Here is a 17,171-nt window from a genome sequence, read left to right as displayed (position 1 = left end):
GTAAAAATGAAATTTAAGACACTTTGTGGCCTTCAAATGTTAGTGTAACATTGTTACCAAGACACTGTGTACTTGAAAAATACATAGAGTGAGAGTGAGAGAGAGAGAGAGATAGTAATATATAGTCATTTATTGTTTTATGTATTATATTTATTATTTTATACATTATAAATATATACATTAAAATTACATTATATAAATATATAATTTATCATAAATGTTTTGAATAATAGATCATAAATTAAATATATATATATTATATTTTTATTTATTATATATTTATTTAAATACATCATATTATTTTATATTAACATATATTGTTTTATATATTTTATCATTATTATTATTATTCTTTAAAACAAAAAAAATGTATTTGAGCACTTTCTGTGATCTGATGAACTACACCTATGGATTTATCTACTATGACACTTGAAAACGTCCAACATAAATTGTTTTCAGATACAATTTGGTTTTATCATTTAAAAACCAAAAATAATTTAAAATATATCTTTTATTTATCAGCAAATATGCATGAAGCAATGCATTCATCACATTATAAATAAGGTCAAGAGAGTCCACTATTGAAAGTCAGCTAAAATATTTGTGCTCCCTGCTCATTAAAACTAACTTAGCACTGAAAATGCTGTATTGCTGTCTAACTCAAATAACATTTGAGTTTCCTTGTCTGAGGCAAGGAGGGTAACATAGGATCATATGAGGTGGGGTACATCTAATCAGGAAACCCAGAGGCTGTGGTCCGGGGGGAAGGGGGTTGTTTGGGGTAATTATGCTGCCCTCACAGTGGCAGATGGTTTGGGAGGGGAACCGGGAAGAAGGTTGATGTAAGTAACAAAGCCAAAACTGGTCTGAAGCAGGATATTAGCTACAAGAAAAATTAAAGACTGTTTCCTTTGCTCCCTCTCTCTCTTTAGCTGACTAGATTCCCCGTAAAATAGTAAAAACCTCTTTGACCATCAAACTGATTCAGGTATGAACAATGGAGGATCAAGAGGATGAGTGTATTTGATTAAATAGCACCTCACAATGAGATTAAACGGGGGAGGCTCGTGTGCCTGATGCAGATTTGCAGAAGGGGAATGTTTTTCAGGACGTAATTGGCCTATGTACTTCTTGGTTCAAGCTGGGCCATTAATCTGAGGGTTACATTGGGAGGGTTAACTGCAAGGTTAAAACCATTAGAAGGTCTGTACCATCTGCACTGAGCTCATAACAGAATAAGGCCAATGAAGAGAATTGAGGGGGTGCCTGAATGTACCCTGGCCAATCTGTGTGTGTATACATGCATGATGAAAGCACTCAGAGCAATAGATTCAGACCCTCCTCCTGGCAAACAGCCACACACGCTCTGTCCGAAACAAACGGCTGAAGCATGCTGAATGGAAATGAGCATTTTAGGCTTTGGGTAACACACCTGCCCTTTTAAAATGTTGGAGCAGCTGGATTACCACTGTGCTGCTTATCCAAATGCTAAGCTGATATCAACAACACAGGCCACCTGCGGCACAGACGTTACCCATGCACTTTTTAATCTACCATGGCAACAAGGTGCCAAGCATCGAGAAAGGCCACTGTAATTGAACACACTGCCAGGTGCATCACCTTTCCAGGCCGTCTGAGAGAATCTAATCAGGATTTTCAAACACATTTGGAGTTTATAGATTGTAAAATGTGTTGGGTTTGTTACTATGTATACACATGCATAAGTTGTTTAAGAATCTCATATAGTGCTCATGTTAAAGATGAACATTAATTAGGCATTGACATTGTCTAAAGTGGAAAATTTAATGTTACTACTCTTTCAAAAAGTAGGTAAAATAGTGCAGTGATGTTACTGAAGATAACTATATACAATGATATTTACATGACACTCCAGGATAAAAGAATACAATTGTATTACTATGGTACATGTCCAAAAATAAAACATTTTGGGATGAACAGAACATGCCAAACTCATTGTGGTTAGCACACAGTATAGCTCAACTCATTCAGTTTAGCTGGGATGAATTTGACCACAGTCTGAAGTGTCATTCATTGGGCCTATAATGCATTAAACTGTGAATGTCTGAGGAAATGTTAATGTAACCAATTATCCCATTGAATTGAATGGTTTGGTTTACAGTGAAATTGTCGTGTTTTACGACCCAATGTGTGTAAGCTTCCAACGTGTGCCAACTTTTTTTATTATTATTAATAATAATAATCTTTTTCTATACTTTCACTGTTCACAGCTTGTACTATTCTGGTCGATGTTTAAAACGTTGTATTGCTAGAACTTATCGTGTTATTGCCTTCTTAAGGTGACTCGCTTGAGTATTTGCAAGTCGTTTTCGATTAAAGCGTCTGCTAAACGAATACATTTAAACGTAAAATGTAGTCATGTGTACTGAAGTTGTAGGCTGTATTTTGATCGGTTTGCGCCATCTAGTTGTCATTGAATTATAGCCACCAAAGGAAGAATCTGTATGTGACTCTGCAGTCACACTTTCTTTTTTAGTGCCATAAAACTATAAAATATAGTAAAAATGATTTTATTAATCGATTCACATATCAAAAGAAGGTCAGATCAAATGTAAAGAAGATCAAATCCAAGTGTACTGGTCTGGAAGAGGTCTGTCATCTGAGGTCTCGCTCTCTCTCGCTCTCTCTCTCTCTCTCTCTCTCCCTCTCTCTCTCTCTCTCTCTCTCTCTCTCGGTGTGTGTAGTTTTTAAAAGAAGATAAAAAATAAAGTAACAGTACTTTATTTCACAGATACTGTGAAATATAATTAGTATTTAAAAGGACTGTTAATATATATATATATATATATATATATATATTTTTTTTTTTTCAAATGTAGTATAAGGTAGATTTGTATAAATATAGTATAAATGTTATTCCTGTGATGCAAAGCTGAATTTTCAGCATCATTGCTCAAGCCTTCAGTGTCACATTTGATGCTCAATATATCTCTTTTCTTTTTCTTTTTTTGTAATTCTCATTATCTGGGGTGCAAATGGTGAGTAAAAACAAACTATAATACAGTGAGTACTTGAAGTCTTTGTATAGCCTATGTGAATATGTAATATAAACAGAAATGTAGTGTTGTTGTACATTACAACACTAGTGTGCGGTAAAAAACTGTAATCGATCTAATATTTTTGTATTGCAAGAGAAAAAAAAAGAGCAACAACAAACAGCACTGCATTAAGATACAATAACATAAAAGGAATAAAAAAAGAAAAAATACAGTAACACCTCAATCAGTAAAAAAATATAATCATAAACATTAAGAAACGTGTTATTCTTATTGTTATCAATGAGTTTAAGAGATAATAATAAGCGAAATCTCAGCAAGAAAGACATCAAACCTAGGTAAAATCTTAAGAAATTTGTTTTTGTGAATAAAAAATTTACAATGCAAAACAAAAAAAATTAACAACAATTCATTAAATATTCCATGGATTAAAATATTCGAATTATTCCAAAGAATTTCTTTGTGGGGAGAAAAGTTGTGCACATAACACGATTTCCAACCAAGTAAAGCCTGTTGGTGAAAATTATAGAACTGTAATCAATCTAATATGCACGCGTGCAGTCACGAACATGACGAACATCCTCGAGACGTAAACAACGCGCGCGGACGCGGGGAATTATGGGATATCTTCCCTCGGCGGCGCGGTGCCGCCATGTCTCCTGAAGATAAACGGCGGCTAATCGTTTTCTCCGCTGTGGTGTTCTCTTTATTCCTCCTTTTACTCGTGTTGAGCTACATACCAGCTTATTTATACATACTTTTGATCTGTGTTGTGTCTTGTGTCGTTTATTTTCACAAAGCGGAGGAGTTGCAGCTCTTCGAGAGACTAGGCCTCAATCCTCGACGTGGACTGAGCGTCCCGTCGGCTCTGCTGCGCTGGTTACCGGGCAGGACTTTGAGCGGAGTCCCGGCCGCCGGCAGAAACAAGATACGTAAAAGTGATGCTAGAAATTCCTTCGCGTCACCCAGCGATAGACACTTTGCGGGCTCGTATTATAGAAGAGACCACACGCTCAGTGAGTCGGTGTTCAGCCCTCGGGATATACTCATGGGAAGTTACCTCGCCAAGACTGAAGGAAGCCCCTCCGCAGCGGTGAGGCCCACTGGAGGCTCGGGGGCTTTCATGCACCCCAGAGATCAGCTCCGGGAGAGACTCGCCCGACCTAATCATGCCGTGCACACTCCTAACAAAAGACTGTCATTCGGGTAAACACTAACGTTAAATGCTGTCTTGTCACTTTATGCCTGCATTCTCTATTTAAGCTCACGTCTTTTAATAGGAATGCATCAGAGATTCTACTGTTTACGCTCTAATATAACATATCTAGCGTCTATCAGGATCGTGTTTGTACACGTTTGGCTTTCTCGGTTGTTCTAACACGTACGTTGTCCCAGTTTTCCCTCCATGATTTGAAAATGTGGGAGTTCCTGGAGCTGGTCAGGCGCACTGCTCCTCCTACACCAGTTTGGACGCCTGACACTACACGTGTAGGGTTGCATAAAGGTTTCCACATAACATAAAACTGCATTTTGACAGCTTTGTTGTCGCGCTTGCACTGCAAATGTCTTATTTCGGCTGATACTTGAAATTGGAAACACAATGGATTTATTTTCTTTATTCAAGTGATGACTTTTTCATAGTTAGTATATACACTGTTACTGAAGTTTTGAATTTTAATGTTTGTTTATAATCCTCCTAATTTAACACTTAACTCATTTTAGTTATTTTGGAATTTGTCACCATGCTGAACAGTCTACTTTTCAGCTTAAGGTTTTTTTGTTGTTGTTGTTTTTTTTGGCAAGCTTCTTTCCTGTTGTTCTAAACCTATGACTTACTGACTTCAGAGAAACACAAAAATGAGGTGTTTAGAAGGTGGTTCGTTTCTATGTTTCTTTCTTTAAAAGCAGTGTCTTAAGCTCACCAAGGCTGCTTTTGAAAAAAAAAAAAAAAAGAACACTGTAATATTGGTAAAATATTGCAGTTTAAAACAACCCTTTTCTATGTGAATATATTTAAAAATGGAATTTATTCCTGTGGTGGCAAAGCTGAATTTTCAGCAGTCATTACTCCAGTGTTCACATGACTCTTCAGAAATCATTCTAATATATTGATTTGGTGGTCAATTAACTTTTCTTATCATTAATGTTGAAAACATTTGTTGTTGCTTAATATTTTTGTGGGAACGAAAAAAAAATCAGGATTTTTTATGTGTAGAAAGTTTAAAAGAACAGCATTTATTTGAAATGGCCGTCTTTTGTAACAAATGTATTTTATTGCATCCTTACTTAATAAAAGTATTAATTTCTTTAATTTTTGCATTTAAAAAAAAATTTAATTTTCAAATCACTGTTTCCACAAAAATATTACTGAGCAGATCAAGTGTTTTCAACATTGATAATAAGCATATTTTTTGAGCACTAAATCAGCATGTTGTAAAAAATTATTTACATTATATTTTACAATTCTACTACTTAATAAACTTAATTTTTCATCAAATAAATGGTCAGTATAAGAAAGAAACCTCTTTTAAAAACATAAAATCATAAGTAAGGCAAGTTTAATTTTCATTTATTTATTTTTTTATGAGGGTGTTTAAATTTTTGATAAAGATCTTTTCAATGCCATCAGGGGCACTGCAAGTCGGTTCACCATCACCCCCCAAAGACATTACCCCCTTCAGCAGACGGGAACATCTCCCATCGGAGTGATTCCACCTGCAAAATGGGATGGATTCTGTAAGAAGAATGTTCTCACCCAACGCAATTCACCTGCTGCTCACAGTCCGGTCACAGTGAAGATCGCCAAAACAGACCTCGCTCGATCATCTTTGTAAGTCGCTTCAAATTCTGTAGAGTGGATTAAATGCACTAGCATTAAATAGCTTTTGTTTTTGCCTGTAGTCTAATTAATTCCTATTTGGGGTTATTTCTCTCCTAAGACCTTGTCTATAGCTGCCACAGTTGCTTCAGGATTAAATTGCATTGTCAAGATGAATTTGCTTCGCTCATATGTAAACGCTACATTGTTTCTAGCTTCAATCACCTGAACTCCCCTGGAGCAGTCAAATCCCCAGGTATTGGAGCTCAGGCAGACCCCTGCTCCAGAGAAGCTGTTCTGAGTGTGCTCAGAGAGAGCAGGAAGAGGGAGGTTGATGAGGAGGACAAGAGTGCTTCCTCTGGGCAGAAGAGCAAAAGGAGGTATGTGATGGAAAGAAAGTGACCAAATGAAAGTCATCACACAATCTTATCCTCTTTGAGTTTGTTAGTTTGTAACTTTCCTTGTTATGTAGAATTTAGAAGATTTGCTGTTGGTTTTTGTAATTTCACCAAATAATTGTCTTGTTCTCATCAGGCGACATGACAGCAGTGGAAGTTCTCAGTCAGCATTTGAGCCACTTCTTGCAAATGGAGCTCCATCTCAGCTTGTGCCAAAGTAGGAGATTGTACACCTTCCACTGTAGTATCTGCCTCTACATCTGTTAAACGTTGAGTTTCATCACATTATCTCTGATTATGTGTCCTCTTCTCCTTAGACCTGGCAGTCTAAAGAGAGGGATGAACTCCTCTCTCAACGAAGAGTCCATTATGAAGCGGTCTCGCACTTCCTCCATCAGCTCTGTAAGTGGTGCTCCTGTTCCCAGTGGGGTGCCTGGATCTGTCCGAAATCCCATTCGCAGTTCCTACAGCTCTTCACAGGGTTATCCACAGGTATTTAATTTGGCCGTTTTCTTATAAGGAGCGTATAAAGATTTATAGTGTTGGAAATTGAGGGAATGCAATGATAAATTATTAAAATTGTTAGCTAGTGAACATATTGATTATTACTTACATTTATTTTTTTTTTGTACTGTTGTGTTTTGTATTCTTTGACTCAATTCCTTAAATTTTGTATTTCCAGAGAAGAGCAGCATCCAGTCTCAGTCTTTCTCCTTTCACAAGCCCAGGAGTATCTCGGTGTCAGACTCCAGAGCGAGCTGCCAAGAAAGCAAGGTAACCATCTTTAGATGTTCACTACCATTCACTGGTGTTGACAAGAAGTTTCTTGTGTTCATCAAGGCTGCATTTTTTGTTGTTGATTTATTTACTGTCACTGTAAAAAAGCAGGTTGAGTTAAAAATAGTTTATTTTGTGAAAGTGTGTCTCAAGATGTGCTATGTAAACACCTTTGCAAAATGTCTGCTCAAGGTCAGATGAGCACATAACTACTCTTGATTATACAGGGTCTGCTTAAGACATTCTCATGTTACTCTGTTCCTGAACTATTTTGTGTGCTGTAGGGAGGAAGATGCTACCTTACCAGGTTCTACATTCTTTATGAAAATGGATAAGGTGGCAACTGACCCTGCGCCTGCTACAAGTGAGAAACATGTATTAGTTTGTTCATATAATGTTTTTTTGGTTTATTAACTTGTTCAGTGCAACTTTATACAATATAGCAGCGGTGGCGAACTCCGGTCCTGGAGAGCCGCAGCCCTGCAGAATACAGCTCCAACCCTAATTAAAACTCACCTGCCTGTAGCTTTCTAGTAACCCTTCAGACCTTGATTAGCTTGTTCAGGTGTGTTTGATTAGGGTTGAAGGAAAACTCTGCAGGGCTGCGGCTGTCCAGGACCAACGTTTGCCACCCCTGCAATATAGCATTGATTAGTGGTATAAGTTCAAATTAAAGATTTAAAATTTTGTACCAGGAATGCTACAAAAATTCCATTTTGAATTTTTATTTGTACCAGCTAAACTTACTCCAAAATCTGAGGCACCTGTTGCAACATCGACATCTGACTCTGGAGGAAGCGGTTGCAAACGCAAGCGCAAAATCCAGCTGGTCACCACAAACAGAGGAGATCAGATTTCTTTGGTAAGTAACAAAGCTGCTATTGATGCACATTTCTACCAGACATTTGCATAATGAATGTTCATCACTGTAACATTGGGTCTGCAGCCACCACCTCCTGAACTTGGCTATACTATCACAGTGAAAGATCTAGATATGGAAAAGAAAGCAGCTCTCAGCCAGATACAGAAGGTCTTGGAGGAGCCTGGTATGTTGTCTTCACTCTCACCTGGATTGGCTATAAATACAATGAAATTCGTTCAGCTAATTCTGTTATATCTTTTATTTTTTCCAGAGCCAGAGATCCCTCCTCCTGCTTCTGAACCTACCCCAGCTCTGGCTCCCTCTTTAACCCTGTTCTCTCAGCCAGCACCAACCTCTTCATCTGGGACTGCACCTGCTGTGAGCTTCGCGCCCACTCTGATTTCTCTTTCCACACCTGTGCCTGAGACCACACCAGCCACTACTACAACTCCTGCTCCAACTATCGACCTCACCATCACTGCGCCCAGTGTGGCTAGTACTGCACCCCTGACTCTCACCTCAGCCCCCTCTGTCACTACCACCCCAGCTGCCCCAACTGCTCCATCTTCAAGCATCTCTAACCCTCTGCTGGAGTCCCTGAGAAACATGAAGAATAATCCGCTTCTCAATGCTCCCACTCTAATGGGCACTACCACTGCAGGTTTGTAAAAAAGATTTTACAGATTTGGGGTGATTACTACTATTATTATTATAATTCAGGATTGTTTGTTGAATGGAAAGTTTAAAAGAACACCCATTTATTTAAAATAATGTTTTCTTTTTCTTTAGATTAAAAATGTAATTAACATATTTGATGTCACATCAAGTGTTTTCTTTAAAGAAAATTATTATTAATAATAATAATCTTAATGACTCCAAACACTTGAACAGTATTTGTTTAAAATATAAAATATATTATTTCTTTTAAAAAATATATTTTATTAAATTTTTTAATACTGATATTGTATTTATTTTGGTACTGTTGTACACTTGATCATGCACTTTAACATGACCTTGTATGTCTTTGTCACCTTATACAGCTCCAGCAGTGTCTGTGTCCAGTCTTTCTACACCTGCTTCTGCCACAAACCCGAGCAGCGGAGTTGTCAAATCGGAGTCAGGCCCTACCGCTCTGCAGCCTTTATTCTCTACCCCATCCTCCATATCAACGCCTGCCTCCAAGCCAGCCACCTCTATGCCCTCTGCCTTCGCTCAGATCTTGGCCCAACCTCTTAAACCCCCATCAAGCATGCCATCCCTGGGCGGAGGAGGCAGCCTGTTCAGTTTGATTAAACCTGTGGCCACTCCTGCATCTGAGCCTCCTAAATCTACAGTCACTGTACTTACGACCACGGTCGCATCAGTCAATAGCATTAGCAACCCCCTGTCGTCTGGGTTTAAGCCCATTTTTGGTGCAGCAAGCACCACGCCTGCTTCCACAGCAGAGGTCAAACCCACCCAGCCAACCTTTAAGCCTTTATTTGGCACAGGAAGTGGCATTAGTACCTTCGGGCAGACAGCCACACCAACGACATCAACCCCTGCTGCTCCGGTTTCACAGAACAGTGGGATGTTATTTGGTGGACTAACCAGTACCCAACCAGTGACGGTGTCCGCATCATCTGCCGCCCCAATTACGCAAACTCCTTCCCCGTCTCTCTTTGGAAGCTGGACTACAACAGTCACATCCGCTCCTGCCACAAACACCACGTTCAAGTTTGGAGCAACATCAACCACAACGGCTGCCCCTACGCTGAACACCAACACCACTAATGCTAGCAGCACCACCTCTGCTTTTCAGTTCGGAGCAGCAAAGCCTGCACCTGCCCCACAGGTCCAAAGCACATTCACTTTTGGCCAGGTGTCGGCAAACCAGAACTCCACATCCACTCCGTTTGGTGGGTTTGGCATGACCAGCAGTGCCACCACATCCTCAGAGACACCCACAACACAAACCACTTTCAGAAGCTCAACCTTCACTGCATCATCAACCTTTCCAGCATCCACACAGCAGACCCCTGCTGCTGCAAAGCCCTTCACATTTGGGGCTGGCAGTGGAAGTAGCAGCACATCACCATTTGTGTTTGGAGCCGCAGCCAGCACAGCAGCGCCTGCGTTTGGGACTAACAGCCAGCCTACGTTCGGTGGAGCTGGCTTCGCTTTTGGAAACACCACCACCCCTTCTGCGGCTCCCGTCTTTGGGGCCTCCACACAGACTGTGGCCCCTCTCCCTCTCCCTGCCCCAGCTCCTACATTCACCTTCGGAGGGGCGTCAACAGCCACTCAGAACCCTGCTCCTAGTACTCCGGCGCCTCCTGCCTCTGGAGGGTTTAACTTTGGGGTGTCACTCTCAGCAACACCGTTTGGAACCCCTACACCTGCAGCTCAAACGCCAGGGTTTTCCTTTGGAGCCAACAACACCGATAACAAGCCTGGTTTTGGTAAGTCTTTTTATTGAGAAAGGTCAGGAGGTTGTATTTGACATTGAGAGATTGTAGTGGCTGATGATATATGTATATGCTCTCTCACATATCAGTATTTACCGTAAAAAAAAACAATATAACCACTATTGGTTTATATCAAGCACTAGTGTGTGTGCGCGTGCATGTTATATATATTATCTATATAGATATATGTGTATATAGATGGATGGATGGATGGATATAGATACAGGCAATTATTTTGTGAACAATTTCAGTTTAGTTGTATCAGAATATTCAAACTGCAGCAAAATGCATACACAACACAGTAAAAACTGATGAAACTACATTAATAAACTACATAATCATTGATATTTTGTAATCAAGTAACATGGTTATTTATTTATGTTTGGCTTGTATTTTGTTTGAATGCATCATGACAAGACCAGACAAAACCAGTGTGTAACGCTGCAGTTCCTGTGCCAGTTCTCTTTGGTCCTGATTATTGGGTGGCATTTACTCCTTTTCTTCCCACATTTGCTCCACCCAGCACTTACCTGTATTACCAGATTTGGTCATGCAAAAATATGTATGCTGTAAATTGTGTTCAAAATTAGCAGTAACTTCCCTTTTGTGCTCCTGATTTGTGTCTGACCAGAAGTTATGTTCTAGATAGAATATGAGTATGCTGCAAGAGCTGCTTTTTACTGCATTTCTTGCACTATTCTCCTCCATCACCATGACAGGCACAAAATGTTGCAATTTAGGCTGTTTTTGCTGCCCAGATTTACATTTAATGCCCATTACATTTATATTTATTTATTTTATATTTATTAAAATAAGCTGAAATATAAATATGAGAAACGTAAACTTATTTTCAGTTAGTTGCTGAGACAAGGTTTCGCAGTTTTTTCATAAATTAAGTACTAAAATTATTAAATGCTTGGTTTTTGTTTATTCCAATTCAGTTTTTGCCTTAGATGCTGACATGGCAATAAAAATAATTTACTACTACTAAAATGACTAAAATAAGATAAATAGAAATGATTAATAGAAAACTATTTGATTAAATTACAATTACTAAAATGTAAACTAAAAATAAAATGAAAAAGTGTGAAAATAAAAGCTAATTCAAAACCTTAAATACTACAATAGTACATAAATAATTCTAAATTACACTTTACTTAAAAAGATTCCACAACCAGTTTCACTCAAAGTATTACAGCATATTAGCACAGTGTGCAAGTGGTTAGTATTTTGTATTTAGACTTGGTTAGCAGTAAGTGGATGAGTTGTTTAACGATTTGCACTAAACCCAGTAAAGCGGTCATCTTACATTCTCCTTGTTTGTTCTGTGTTGTCTTAGGAACATCAACTCCTGCCTTTGGCCAGGCATCTGCAGGAATGTCAGTGCCATTTGGCAGCCCTGGAACCCCAGGTTTTGGAGCAGTGGGCGCCTCACCATTTGGTAAAATACAGTCACTACCGGTTTTTAAAAATAATATTATATAATAGTTCTATCCATTTTTTTCCTTTTTATAAATATATATTTTAATCCTTTTAGGTTCTTCACCAGCCACCTTCTCTATCGGAACGGGATCCAAGTCCTCTGGGGCTCGTCGATTACAAGCACGCAGACAGCACCCAAGGAAGAAGTAATGTGGCTGATGTGAGTCCTGTCCCTTTCATTATTGTCGTCTGGACTCTGCAACTACTACTCCGGCTGTCCCACCTGCCTCAGACACTGCTGCTACTGCTGCTGGTCCAAACACAACAAGGCTCTCAGCCAGACCTCATCTCTACAACCCTCCAGACTGTCAGGGCTGGTCAGGCGTGTAGGATCAAGGCTCATGGAGTGTAGATTTTAGAGTACCGGGCGGCCCCATCTCTGCGGTTTGTTGCGCCCACCGAGACTCATCACAACCTTGCTAATGGAGTCTGTAAATGTCTAATGAGGACGTCTGGTGTTGAGGAAGGATGGCGAACAGGAGCGAATTATACTTGAACGAAAAAGAGACTTTCAAATCTGGACTCAATCTGAATTCAGTCCAGGCCTGTTAAAAGAAACGGATCTTATTTTTGACTCTTTTTGTTTGAGTAATCAGATGCTCTTTATTTTAGATCCAGTGAATACACCTTTTTTCCCTTGCAAATTAGTGTAGATTTGTCATGCTTTTCCATCATGCTTAGCAGAATCTTAATTTTGTTAAGCCCTCAAAACGTGAATATTTTACCCGTTTCATTTACATTACAATTTTTTTTTTTTTTTTGCCTGAGTGAGCTGCATAATAAACAAATTTTACATCGCTTTTTCTGTAAGCAACGTTTACGTGCCTGTTTTCCTGCATTCGTTTATCATACGTTGGATGTCTGTCTGTTTAAAACCAAAGCTGATGTTTTTTTTAGTACGACACGTTGACCTCTCCGTCACACCATGCCCGTTTTACTACCTCTCCATTTTAAACGTGCATCTGTGTCCCAGCTGAGATGTTTTACTGCAGATTCGATGTACTGTTAATTATACTCTGAGTAATTAAAGTCAGCAATTAGTGCAAACATGTAGGCAAAACCACGATTCTATAGCTGTTGCATCTGCCATCAGTGTGTATTTAACTGTCAGGCACTGGATGTAGCTCTCATTTTATTTTTTATCCATTCATTGCTCTGTGTGCCTTAGTGTGTTTTGCTTCTGGTTACGTATTATGGATGATGTCAGATTTGTACTCTGAGACATGGATGCCTGTTCTTTCATAATAATGCTTAAGTGCATTTAGATGATTTCAAAAGAATATGATCTCAACTTCAATTATTTTTGATTACTGACTAAAAAGTCAAATTTCAGACTCTGTAAAAGTGCATACTTGCGTTTGAATATTCTTTGGAAATAAACATTTGACTTGAGTGATCAATTGAAATAAGTGCAAAAAAGTGCCCCCAAAATGTGAATTTCAGGAGCATAGAGGATGTGGCATTTGCTTTGCTGAATGTTTGGTTTGAAAATAATTTAGCTTATTCAGATTTGATTTAACCTATAGAGGCTTAAATGCTATTTTAAATTTTGCTTCTCTTTTTAATGTGCATGTAAACCATTACTGAATTTTTTTTAGGAATTCTATGGTTTGTGCATGCTTGTGATGTGTTTTAAAATACCAAGATATAGCAAATACTCAAGCTGCGATTGAAACGGCATGTCTTTAGAACGTTCCTGAATCAGCATCTGTTGGGAAATGCAGTCAAGGCATTATGTAGACCGCCAATACCCGAAGATTTTAAGTCTTAACATGTTCTCAGGTCTGATAAGTGAAAGAGCGGTGTATGATGTGTTTTCAGTCAATATACAATGTTGTATATCCACAAAACACTGGATTTAATTAGTACTTCAATGCACAAATATGGAAGCACAAACATGCCATTGTTTTTTTGTTTTTTTTACCCCCTCATATTCTTTGACCTGCAAAATCCACTGAATTGGGGACAGCAAATATTTTTACAGTGATGTAGCCATCTCTGTCCCCCTTGCATGACATTTCTCATTTAGGTCTTAACAAGATAATTTGATTGTAATTAATCACATTTTCAAAGTATCCTCATGCCCAGACTGATGCAAGGAGGCATGAGCCCAGGCTTTCTGTTTATTAGAAAGCCGTACCAAATACAAGCGAGTTGTGTAGACTATTGAGAAAATGAGATGTTGAGATGAGAGCTGGATTTCTCAAGCTGTGAATGTTTGAGAGCAGTTGTACCTAGTTGTATGTTTTTCAGACGTTGCTGTTAGTGAATGCTCAGTTAGTGTGTAAATGACCATTCCCACTAACCCTCAAAGCGTGAATGGAGTTCTGAATGAAGCGGCACACGGATTGTGTTGTGTCTGCTTAAATGCTCTGATAATGACATGCTGGTTTCCAATAAAAATGTAAAGTTGACTTGCTGTGGATCTTAATTATGCTCATCAGTGGCGTTCAATGCATGACAGACAACTCACATTTCTAAATAATGAATCTGAGGTCTGGCTTAATACAATATATCATTCATCACATTTCAATAAAAGCAGGAGTCAGTGTGTCAGTGGTGGGTTAGCTGAGAAGAGATGATTTTCAAGTACAACTTCAGGGTTCTTGCTTTTTGGGGGGTTTTCTGTTTCTCTTCCTTTTCTTCTTTGAGCTTGGATTTGTCAGTTGATTGATTGCAGTCTCTGTGTTCTCTTGTTCCTCATCAGATGGACCAGATTGATGTGTGTCCTGCTTTTCCTCACACCCAGACTGCAATGTTGTGCTGTGACGATAACAAAACCATGTTATAAATAGTTAACCAAAAATAAATGAAATGTTAAAAATCTGGTATTAAAATATGTAATATTTAGGACCATATTTTAATTGTAACATTTTCAGGACAATTCAGAAATTCTTATGTAATGTGAAAAAAGACATTATTTAAATACTAGTAATAGATATTATATATAAGGGTCAGTAAGATTTTAAGAATTTAAGCACAACTGTTTTCAACACTACCAGAATCAGAATATTAGAATGATTTCTAAAGGATCATGTGACACTGAAGACTAGAGTAATGATGCTGAAAATTCAGCTTTGCGTCACAAGAATAAATTACATTTTAAAATATATTCACATAGAAAACAGTTATTTTATATATTACTAATATTTCACAATATTACTGTTTTACTGTATTTTTGATCAAATAAATGCAGCCTTAGCAAACATAAGAGACCTAAATCATTTTCAAAAAATGTGTATTTATTCATTCATTATGTCATGATAGTACTGCCTTTAATTTATGCTGATATAATTAAAAACAATTTGCATCTGAACAGCATGGTTCTCATATCCCTGTATTAAAGTAATGGGTATTCAATTAGAATCACAACTGCTCTCGAGTTGGAATCACAAATGCTCTTTTGTTTCTTTTTATTATTGGGTGAAATGAGCTATACGTTTCAGTTGCTCAAGGCAAAGGTATTTCCTTTTTTTAAACTTTAGTAGCATATCACAGGTTTAAAAAAAAAAAAAGTCTTTAAGATATATAACTAGACACCTCACACACAGTAGTAGTCATCAGACTTACATGATCGGGAGGTTTTCCTCATCTGTCTGCGGGGGGCGTCTCTCCAGCATGGCCACAAAGAACCCATGAGTGCGTGTTTTTGCTGTGCTGGCACGAAGGCACTGGGTGAAAGGCTCATGACCCCTCTCAGGCCAGTTTGGAAGAAGATGGACTACTCTACAAGCAAAGCCGGACGAAAAAATTTTCAGATAATGTCCTCATATTGTGAAACAAATATGAAATGATTTTTCTCTCCAGGTTTCTGACCTGAATCCAGGGTTCTGCTGTAAGCAGGCCGACACAACCTCCTCGTTCTCCTGCGAGTGAATGGAGCAGGTGGAATAGACGACGCGCTGTACCTGAGGGAACTGCAGTGCGCGGTTGAGACAGCGCAGCTGAAATGTAGCCAGCGCCTGCAGACGCCTGTCATCCTGCGGCTCTGAGACCTCATCCCGTAGACAAACCATCCCTGAGACAGACAAGCACACGTCTACATGACCATATCTAAAAACACACTAAATGCCCTTGAGACGTCAAGACAAAATATGTATTGCTGATGCAATGATTCCTTAATACACAACAATTACCTGATCCACTGCAGGACGGGTCCAGAAGGACGTTCTCGACTTCCTTGTACTCTGAGCTCTGTGGATCTACTTTCAGAAAATCCTGATTGGCCAGCTGATGACATGTGACCCCGGCACGAAGGAGAAGAGTGCTCATGGTGGACAGACGTTTGGCATCAAGATCAAATGCAAACAACTTCCTGAAATTATTCAATTAAAATAAAACATATATTATATAATTAAAATTTTAATAAATGTATATATTATAACTATGTATATATTAGATATATTATGTGTGTGTGTGTGTGTGTGTATATATATATATATATTAACGAAAGTCAATATTATATACAGATTAGATTTTATTTTATATATGCATATATGAATATTAATTACAAAAAAAAAATTATCTTCATTTTAAGAATGTATAAATTAAATAACAAAACATTAATATTGTGTATATATTAGGGATGCACGATATTATCGGACTGCTATCGGAATCGGCCGATAATGACTTTAAAAGTAAATATCGGCATTGGCCCGATATGAAAAATTATGTCGATGTCTTGCCGATAAGAGGAATGCGTTAACTCTCATGTGCTCAGGGTGTGCTAGTGGTTAGATCATGTCAGCAGTGTGGCTCATTCTTGAAGCAAAGTTTTGTCTGAATGATTATTAGATTGACTGTTTGGATCCCTGCATTTAATCTGTGAAAGCACGTACAGAATGACACGTTTGGTGTATGATAGAGTAAACAGTAATAGCATGTGCAGCAGCAGCAGCAGCATTGACAGCCTCCCCCAGGGCCTAATGCCCGTTCGGTAAGGAGTTTTAATCTGTAGGGGGCGCGACACGACTAGAAATCAGTGGTTAAGTTGTATTTACAACACTGTTCCAGAACACTTCACCCTGAGCACATAAGAGGAATGCGTTAACTCTCATGTGCTCAGGGTGTGCTAGTGGTTAGATCATGTCAGCAGTGTGGCTCATTCTTGAAGCAAAGTTTTGTCTGAATGATTATTAGATTGACTGTTTGGATCCCTGCATTTAATCTGTGAAAGCACGTACAGAATGACACGTTTGGTGTATGACAGAGTAAACAGTAATAGCATGTGCAGCAGCAGCAGCAGCATTGACATTGACAGCCTCCCCCAGGTCCTAACGCCCGCTCAGTAAGGAGTTTTAATCTGTAGGGGGCGCTGTTGGCCTACTTCTAATTAAATTAAAAGTAAAATAG

General features: G+C 38.6%; 2 protein-coding genes across 2 annotated transcripts; one reads left to right on the top strand and one right to left on the bottom strand.

Annotated features, from left to right (window-relative positions):
* Window positions 1–3,647: 3,647 nt before the first annotated feature.
* Window positions 3,648–13,225, top strand: LOC107743381 (nuclear envelope pore membrane protein POM 121-like). The gene is made up of 13 exons (XM_016556573.1): window positions 3,648–4,241; window positions 5,665–5,865; window positions 6,069–6,233; window positions 6,388–6,468; window positions 6,569–6,743; window positions 6,934–7,025; window positions 7,313–7,392; window positions 7,766–7,890; window positions 7,975–8,074; window positions 8,162–8,551; window positions 8,931–10,331; window positions 11,677–11,778; window positions 11,875–13,225. The coding sequence occupies exons 1-13, from the start codon at window positions 3,688–3,690 to the stop codon at window positions 11,967–11,969; spliced, it is 3,561 nt and encodes a 1,186-aa protein (XP_016412059.1). The 5' UTR covers window positions 3,648–3,687; the 3' UTR covers window positions 11,970–13,225.
* A 664-nt stretch (window positions 13,226–13,889) lies between these two features.
* Window positions 13,890–16,142, bottom strand: LOC107743434 (probable 28S rRNA (cytosine-C(5))-methyltransferase; the record flags this gene model as incomplete). The annotated part of the gene is made up of 4 exons (XM_016556665.1): window positions 13,890–14,582; window positions 15,390–15,545; window positions 15,636–15,837; window positions 15,956–16,142. Coding segments are annotated over 4 exons (711 nt in total), but the record flags the coding sequence as incomplete, so codon positions are not given.
* Window positions 16,143–17,171: the final 1,029 nt, after the last annotated feature.

Source organism: Sinocyclocheilus rhinocerous, unplaced genomic scaffold (assembly GCF_001515625.1).
Source record: "Sinocyclocheilus rhinocerous isolate Xijiao unplaced genomic scaffold, SAMN03320098_v1.1 scaffold106, whole genome shotgun sequence".
In the NCBI taxonomy this organism is placed as follows: Eukaryota; Metazoa; Chordata; class Actinopteri; order Cypriniformes; family Cyprinidae; genus Sinocyclocheilus; species Sinocyclocheilus rhinocerous.
Note: the sequence above shows the minus strand (reverse complement) of the source record. Positions and strands in the feature narration are given on the sequence as shown.